Source organism: Sinocyclocheilus anshuiensis, unplaced genomic scaffold, assembly GCF_001515605.1.
Source record: "Sinocyclocheilus anshuiensis isolate Anshui unplaced genomic scaffold, SAMN03320099.WGS_v1.1 scaffold208, whole genome shotgun sequence".
NCBI lineage: Eukaryota > Metazoa > Chordata > Actinopteri > Cypriniformes > Cyprinidae > Sinocyclocheilus > Sinocyclocheilus anshuiensis.
The window spans coordinates 744,319-753,773 of NW_015557186.1; the positions used below are offsets into that span (position 1 = coordinate 744,319).

Genomic DNA, 9,455 nt, shown 5'->3' on the forward strand with positions numbered 1-9,455 from the left:
CCTCCCAACTTCAGGGGCGTCCACTTTACAACAGTGAAGGCGGCCGATGCTCCTGTCTTGCGTGCAGAGATCGCAGTCCTACTGGCGAAGGATGCGAAGTATGCGGTCCCTCCAGCCGATATGAATACAGGGTTTTACAGCCCTTACTTCATTGTACCCAAGAAACCCAAGAAAGTGAGACCTATCTTGGATCTGCGCATCTTGAACCGGGCCCTTCACAGTCTCCCGTTCAAGATGCTTACGCAGAAATGCATCTTCAGGTGTATCCGTCCCCAAGATTGGTTCGCAGCGATCGACCTGAAGGACGCGTACTTCATGTGTCGACCCTTCCACACCACAGACCATTGCTGCGGTTCGCGTCTGAAAAACGAGCATATCAGTACAAGGTCCTGCCCTCCGGGCTGTCCCTGTTGGCCCGTGTCTTCACGTAAGTTGCGGAGGCACCCCTTGTTCCCCTGAGAGAACAGAGCATTTGCATTCTCAACTACCTCGACGAAGCAGTCTCAGGATCAGTTCTGCGAACACAGGGATTTGGTGCTCTCACACCTCAGCCTGCTGGGCCTTCGGGTCAACTGGGAAAAGAGCAAACTCTCCCCGACGCAGAGGATCTCTTTTCTCGGTATGGAGTTGGACTCGGTCGAACAGACAGCACGCCTCACGCAGGAACGTGCTCAGTCGGTGTTGAACTGCTTGAATACATTCAAGAGCAGGATGGCGGTCCCACTGAAACAATTTCAGAGGCTCCTGGGGCATATGGCAGCTACGGCTCCCTCCAGCCGATATGAATACAGGGTTTTACAGCCCTTACTTCATTGTACCCAAGAAAGGCGGTGGGTTACGACCAATCTTGGATCTGCGTGTCTTGAACCAGGCCCTTCGCCGGTTACCGTTTAAGATGTTGATGCAGAAACGCATCTTCGGGGTGCATCCGTCCCCGAGATTGGTTTGCAGCGATCGACCTGAAGGATGCGTACTTTCATGCATCGATTCTTCCGCGCCGCAGACCATTTCTGCGGTTCGCGTTCGAAGGACGAGCATATCAGTATGAGGTCCTGCCCTCCGGGCTGTCCCTGTTGCCCCGTGTCTTCACGTAAGTTGTGGAGGCAGCCTTTGTTCCACGTACAACGGGCACGCAGTGTCTGGAGTGTGGACGGGCCCCAAACTGCACTGGCATATCAATTGCCTGGAGTTGTTAGAGGTGCGCCTTGCCTTGAACCGTCTCAAAGGGTGATTACGAGGCAAGCACGTGCTGGTCCGAATGACAACACGGCGACCGTTGCAGATGTCAACCGACAAGGTGGTCTGCGCTCCTGTCGCATGTCGCAACTCGCCCTCCACCTCCTCCTTTGGAGACGGAAGGGTCTGAGTTCACTTCGTGCCTTTCATATTCCGGGTCTGCTCAACTGTACAGCCAACGAGCTGTCACAAGCTACGCTCCCGGGAGAATGGAGACTCCATCCCCAGACGGCCTCTCCAGAAACCTCTCACTGCCAGTTGGTCTACTCCCTGACTGAGGGAACACTCGGCACAGACGCACTGGTAATCAATCTTATCATTTCCATGATAAGTTCTGGAAATTTAAATGAAAATGTACATTTTTGAATATCTACTGACATTCAGAGTATGTTGAATGGCCCATTTGGACCTGATTCTTTTTTTTTCTTCTTTTTTTTATGTTTTATTTGTTAGGGACAGATACGATAAACAGATGAAAATGAAACAACAGTCATCCCATGCATGTACCATAGTGCTTGTAGCCGAAGCTAATTTGCAACACTTGTCCCTAGGAGGGCTTTAATAAATTACAATAACTACACAAATTTATAGTATAAGTACACTAAACATGACTACAGGTTTGCTGATGTATCAACCAAGATTTCGTGGCTTTTTTTAAATGATTATAGTTTACAATAGATTTTAAATAGTCAGGCAATGAATTCCAAAATTTTACACCTTTCACTGAGAGAACAGTCTGAGCAAATGATGTTTTACAATGTATAACTTTACAGTTTCCACTAGAAGCCGCTCTAGTGGATCTACTGCTTCCCTGCAATCTCTCGAAAAATGTACATAAGGGCATAGGAGCAAGACCATTTAAACATTTAAACACAAACTTTACATAATGAAAAAAGACAAAGTGAGCAAAGCTCAAAATCTTGTATTTGCTTAGGATCTGACAATGATGGTATCTTAAAGCTCTATTTTAAAGACATTTAACCTGATTAATTATAGATTGATTTGTCTGAGACCAAATGGCTAATCCATATGCCATGTGTGATAATATCATCGAATTTAAAAACAAAAAAGCATGATCATATGTTAAACAATTTCTTATTATTCTAAAGCTGGTAAGATTTGCTTTAATCGTTTTACGCAACTTTTTAACATGACTTTTAAAATTTAACTGAGAATCTAAAATCATACCAAGATATTTTTCTTCTGATACTTGTTCTATAATCTCATCTTTAATTCTAATGTTTAATGATTCTGTTACCGGTAATTTTCTTATTGAAAAGCATATGGACTTTGTCTTTTTAGTATTTAAAGTTAAAAAAGAGGCATCAAGCCAAGCTGACACTTTCTCTAAATTTCTTAATGACCTTGGTAACATTAAAATATTATGATTTACGGTATCAAATGCCTTTTTCAGATCCAGGAATACTGCACCAACTTTAAATCCTTTATCGAGTGACCGCTTAATATTTTCTAATAATAAACAAGTAGCAGTTTCTGTAGAATGGTTATGTCTAAAACCAAATTGTAAAGGGTGTAAAAGATTATTAGTCTCTAAGTGCTGCAAAAATTGTTCTGATACAACCTTCTCCAGCACTTTAGAGAGAACCGGGAGAAGACTAATTGGTCTATAGTTAATTATATCTGAATTCCCAGATTTGAAAATAGGCTTTACCAATGCTTTTTTCCAACTATCAGGGAACTGCCCAGTTCTGATAGAAAGATTAATAAGATGGGTAAGGGGCTTAACTAAAACACTTCCATTTTTTTTTAAAAAGGCAGTGTCAAGATTATATATATCTTTAGAATATGTAGTATTTAATTCATTCATAATTCTCATAATTACAGATTGATCCACTTCCTGAATTTCAAATAATTTAACATCATCCTCTATATTCTCAAATTGATTAGCATCTTCATCCACGAAGTACTGTCTATCAACTTTTGATGCAAAATTAGATGCAAGATCTTTTACTGATTGAATAAAAAAATAATTAAATATATTTGCAATTCTTTTTGAGTCATGAACAAGTTCATCTCCAACTTTAAGAATATATTTATCCTGAACTTTACTTTTTGGTTTTATTAAACTGTTAATTTGTTTCCATATTATATTACCATTTCCCTTAGCTTCAGATAATATGTGAATGTAATAATTTGATTTTAAAGTACGAAATTCCTTAATTACTCGATTTCTTAGTCCTTTAAACAACCGCCAGTCTATTTCATGTCTAGTTTTAAAAAAAGTCTTTAAGGCATAATCTCTTTGTTTCATTAATTGACGTATCGTATCATTTATCCAAGGAAGCTGTATTTTTCTATATGATTTCTTCCGACATTTAATACATTTATCTACAATACAACTGATATGAATCATAAATTCATCACAACAGTTATTTACATGATTATGTTGTAAAACTTAATTCCAACTTATTGCCATTAATTCCTTCTCAAATTCAGCATGGTCTTTACGAGGAATCTCAAATTTTACTAATCCATCATGATTATTATGATACCTTATTAATCTTTTTTTTGTTTTTGTTTTCTAGCAATTAATACCATATTATGATCAGACAACCCACAAACTAAATTATACGTTTTTGTTATACGTTCAGGTTTATTCGTAAATACCAAATCTATCAATGTTTGTGTTTTCCGACGAATACGAGTGGGTCCACTAATCATCTGTCGATAATCAAATTTTGAGGTCAGATCCTTAAGCTTTTTTCTACAATGCTTATCTAACCAATTTATATTAAAATCTCCGAAAACAAGTACTTCACAGTTACGTTTAAAACACTTAAACAGTTCTTCCATATTATCATAAAACGTAACCGCACATCCTGAAGGGGGGTTATACAATACTACAATATTAAATTCCATACGTGGAGAAAGAGAAACGTTTACACACATAAAAGATTCTATTAAAGCGTTTGCAGGTAATGGAATCTCTGTAGATTTAAATGAATCCTTAATGTATATTAATACGCCACCACCTCTACCTGTAACTCTATCTTTTCTAAAACACGTATATCCAGGGATATCAACCATACTAGTTAAAATATTATCATGTAACCATGTTTCGCTTAAACATAAGAAATCAAGATTAGATTCAGTTAGCAAAGTTCTAATTTCGTCACATTTCAAAATAAGACTTCTAATATTTAAATGTCCTCAAAAAATTCCTCTAGGTTTCACTGCAGGATCCCAGATAACTTTTGCATGGTTGACAGTTTGAAAAAATAAGTTCTGATGTTGTTTAGAAGAACCGCATGTTAGATGTATTTTACCATTAACAACATTCTCAAGGTCGGAGCGGTTGTTAACGCAGGTCTGAGGAGTAGCTGCCACGGTGATTGTTGTTTTCACTCCAAGTCCCACTACACGCAGCACACACCTGCAATCCGGACTTCCAGCCGACTCGTCCCGCACTGCACGCTGCAATGCATCCGAATCTACGCAGCAGTCCAATTCATCCCGAGAACGTTCCACCGTATCGCCAGCAGACAACATGCCAGATTCAAAAGGAACACCATTACTTCCACCCATCAGTCCCATAGGATCCGGACCAACCTGCCGGCATCGAAATCCATCCACTAACGTACCAGCTTCAGGGCCCAGTCTTTCACAATCCACCTGGGCCACGTAATCACGCAGCAGAGTCCGATCAGCAAACCGTAATCCAAGCTCCTCATCCCGACAGCCCGAAGCTCCTGCCAATCCCTCCACAAGTGAATCAACGCCCAGTTCACGGCCAAACTGCTCAAATAAACAATTAACATTACCGCTCTGATTGTACAAAGGAGCCAAGGTGTGTGGGCCAGGATTAAGCTGTATATCTCCCGCCAACAGGATCAAAAGAGAGAAGTATATTGACACATGTAAATCGTCCATATTGATTCGACTGGATTTCAATTTAGCATTTGCAGCAGTACGTGCCGATTTGTATATCAAGGTGGAACAATAAATAGCAAGCTGACCATGTCCAAAATAATTCAGTTGTTGCTCATTCACTTGTGGATCACCAAAAGCGAAAAAATATTGTTTATTCTGTTGCATTTTTGCGGCCAAAATTCCAGATACCATTAATCCTGAGGCGGTTGGAATACAGAGTAGTACCAAACAGCTGATAAGTAGTAGATACAATCACCGCCGATAATTAATTGGCACATGCGGTCTTTCATGGCATTGTCTCCGTCTACCTTGGACTGTTAAAAATGACTTCTTTGTCTTTTTCCACTTCTGTGTTCTTGTCTTTAAAAAGTCACATAAAAATGTTGCAATAAAAAAATAAAAACTAAACAATTTAAAAAATAATACAACAAGCACAGAGCCCAACCAACCGTGCAAGTCTGCAAGCACCATCTTGGTTGCTAGCCTAGATGGCTATTTGTCATTCCCCGAACTAATGCTCCTCGTGACAGCCCCTCCCTTGCAGATTCCTCTGAGGAAGGATCTACTGACTCAGAGACGGGGCACCCTGTGGCCAGAGCTCTGGAAACTTCATGTCTGGTCCCTGGGCGGGACGCGAAGGTTCTAGGTGACCTACCCCAAGAGGTAGTTGACACCATCACTTCAGCAAGAGCACCGTCTATGAGACACGCTTACGACTTGAAGTGGAACCTGTTCGTCGAGTGGTGTTCTTCTCGTCGAGAAGACCGTCGAGAAGACCCCCGGATATGCCCGATCAGGGTTGTGCTTTCCTTTTTGCAGCAGGGGTTGGAGCGAAGGCTGTTTCCCTCCACCCTTAAAGTCTATGTCGCTGCGATTGCTGCTAACCATGACCCTGTGGAAGGGAAGTTGGTAGGGAAGCATGACCTGGTCATCAGGTTCCTTAGGGGGGCGAGAAGGTTAAATCCTCCCCGGCCCCCCTCTATACCCTCTTGGGACCTGTCGCTGGTGCTTAAAGCACTACAGCAGGGCATATTTGAGCCTTTGCAGTCAGTTGAGCTAAAGTTTCTTTCAATGAAAACTCTGCTCCTGCTTGCACTGGCCTCCATAGAGAGGGTAGGGGACCTGCACACATTCTCGGTCGACGATTCGTGCCTAGAAATTGGGCCGGCTGACTCCCAGGTAATCCTGAGGCCCCGGCCCGGCTATGTGCCCAAGATTCCTACTACCCCCTTCAGGGATCAGGTAGTGAACCTGCAAGCGCTGCCCCCAGAGGAGGCAGACCCAGCCCTAGCTTTGCTTTGTCCCGTCCGAGCATTGAGATGCTACGTAGACCAGACGCAAAGCTTTAGGGCCTCAGACCAGCTCTTTGTCTGTCACGGAGGCCGGCAGAAGGGGAATGCCGTCTCTAAGCAGAGGATGGCCCACTGGATAGTGGATGCCATCACCCTGGCTTATCAGGCACAGGGTGTGCCCTGCCCGCTCAGGTTGCGAGCTCACTCTACTAGAAGTGTTGCATCCTCCTGGGCACCAGCTCGTGGCACCTCGTTGACAGATATTTGTAGAGCTGCAGGCTGGGCGACCCCCCCAACACGTTCGCTAGATTCTATAGCCTTCGTGTGGAGCCGGTATCCTCCTGTGTTCTCACCTCAAACGAGTAGTGGCACTGAGAGGCCCCGGTTTAGTGTCTCCAGAGTGTCCGTACTGTAGGCCCTGTCGAGCTCCTCCGTCCCTTCGGCAGCCAGATGTGGCGGAATGTCCGGCGCCAGGCCCTCACTCGCTGAATCTGTGAGAACTGGTAGAGGGCTGGGTTCCATATGTAGAGACCTAAGCAGATCCCATATGTGTAAAGTCCACGGTATAGCCTCAGAGCCCGTGTTTCCCCGGCAAACTTCTGCCATTCCAAGAGGGTTACCTCTAATCTTCCATATGCACCTAAACGGATGTTCATATGTGTAAGTCAACGACGTGACGTCTCCGTTCCCATCTTGAGGGAACGAGGGTTACATACGTAACCGAGACGTTTTTATATATTTTTATTTTAGTTTTATTATTTTTTTAGTTATTTTAGCATATCAAGTTAAACTACATGAAAATAGGAAATGTTGCTTTGGCATCTAGCTGAAATATAACAAGTATTTTTCAGTAACAAAAATAATAGTAATTATTATTATTATTATTTTGTTGGTCAGGTTGGTCATGTCTTGTAGTTTGTGCACCTCGTCAGCATTGTGTTGTGTAGTATTGTGTTGTGTAATATGCACACGGCTAAGACAAGATGACAATAGACGACCAGAAAGAGCACGATGGCGATTCATGTAGTCTCATAGTCCTAAAGTGTGAGCTTGCCTTTAGGGAAATTGATCTGATATCGATGGCATGCAAAGTGATAGACACATAATTTATGAATTACAAACCACAAAAACGGTTACTGTTGATATGTGTTATATTTAAAAATTAAAGATCTTGCTAACAAAATCGAATTTTCGCAAAAAAAAAAAAAAAAAAAAGGTTTTAAAATCATCCAGCTGATCTGTTTTGTTCTGTTTTCTCCAATCATTTAGTCTCCACCTGATGCAAGAAACACAGTGCCGGATCTGGAACCATTGACTTTTATCACTTCTATCGGCTGCGGCATCTCCATGTTTTTTATGGCCGTTGCTTTATTCATGCATTTCCTGCTACGGTAGAGTATCTTTAAACATAGTGCTTTTTACTTGAAGTTAAAAAGTTGCAATGGTTGCAAACACAGTTGTTTTTGTGTTTTAATAGGAAAGCCAAATCAAATCAGGCCACGAAGATCTTGATGAACATGTTTGTGGCTTTGTGCCTACTGAATGCCTCATTTTTGTCAAACGAGAGCATCGCTAACACAGAAGACAACGCTGCGTGCGTCTTCATAGCACTGGTGCTGCATTACTCCATGCTGGCCTCATTCACCTGGTTCTTCATTCAAGCTCTTCATATGTACTTATGGCTCATCAGACAGAATGTCACAATCACAAACTACATGAGGAAGATCACTGTGTTGGGCTGGGGTGAGTTTGAGCAACAAAACACATTAAAATAAACCTGTTTCAAACCATCTAGTCCAATTGTAAGTTCACACAAAAACAAAAAATATATTGCTCACAAATCATATAAACTACTGTCAAGATACTTTTATGGTTTCATGTTTACTTATGTTTTATACTCTTATGTTTTTAACTATAATACCCCTTGTCTCTGTGTGTTTTCAGCGTTTCCCGCTCCAATAGTCATAGCTATTGCTTCTGTAGGAGAATATAAAACACTGATCCTAAAGACAACGTCTGGAAAAATTTCACGAATGTAAGTTCTGTAAATTTTAATGTAAATGTACATTTTTGAATGTCTACTGATTGTCTTATTAATTATACTTCATTCTTTTCTAATTACAGGTGCTGGATTACAAATCCCTTCATTCACTACGCAGTGAACATCGGCTACTACGCTTTAGTTTTCATCTTCACGACAGGAATCTTCATCACTATCTTAACTAGGATTGTCCAGGCCAGACGCCTAAGAGCAACTGACAGCAAGAGAAAGACGTTCAGAAAGCAGCTGATGATGGTGTTGAGTTTGTTCCTGCTCTTCGGTCTGACATGGTCTGTGGCGTTCTTCAGTTATGGACCGATGCTCATTCCCTCATATTACATATTCACTGTGCTGAACTCATTACAGGGTGAGCAACAATCACATGCATCATCCTACAGATTTCAGCAAATTATATGAATTGATTCATTCATATTTTTTTTTTATTATTTATTATATTTTTTATTATTTTTAATGTTTAATTATTATATTTTAATTTTTTTTACATTTTTATTGTATTTTTTTTTTTATATATAATTATTTTATTTAATTAAAAGAGGTTATAATGGTACTTACACTAATATGATTAATTTGACCAAAAGTCTGATTATTTTTGGTTAGTTTAAAAGTGATGCAAATGACTTTAATCATATGTGAAATGTATTTGAATTATTTGAAATAAGTTTCTCTGATCTTTTCTTTCAGGGTTTTTCCTCTTCCTGTATTACTACCACATTCACAAGGACCTTGCTGGTCATTTCTCTGATGATCCAAGAAGCTCCGGCTCCACCACAACAATGGTTCCACCCAACATGAATGGTCTGGAAAATGTTTATAAGTAGCCTAATTAAGACAGAAAACCACCTCTTAGTTTCTTAGACAGTTGATAAGTTAACAGCAGACTGCCAGAATACTAGTAGTCATGCGTGTTTAATAATATTCTATCTGGTGATGGGAATATAATTTATAATGTGATCATAAGTGGGATTGTTTGCTTT

The 9,455-nt window shown here is 40.9% G+C and overlaps 1 protein-coding gene across 1 annotated transcript in view; it reads left to right on the forward strand.

Moving 5' to 3' along the window:
* Positions 1-9,315, forward strand: part of LOC107678706 (adhesion G-protein coupled receptor G2-like) — a 32,052-nt gene extending 22,737 nt beyond the window's left edge. Inside the window, exons 8-12 of the mRNA XM_016474076.1 lie at positions 7,689-7,810; positions 7,897-8,162; positions 8,364-8,454; positions 8,544-8,827; positions 9,163-9,315. Of these exons, the coding sequence (XP_016329562.1) occupies positions 7,689-7,810; positions 7,897-8,162; positions 8,364-8,454; positions 8,544-8,827; positions 9,163-9,299 (900 nt within the window). The 3' untranslated portion in view covers positions 9,300-9,315. The remainder of the gene's footprint in view (positions 1-7,688; positions 7,811-7,896; positions 8,163-8,363; positions 8,455-8,543; positions 8,828-9,162) is intronic.
* Positions 9,316-9,455: the final 140 nt, after the last annotated feature.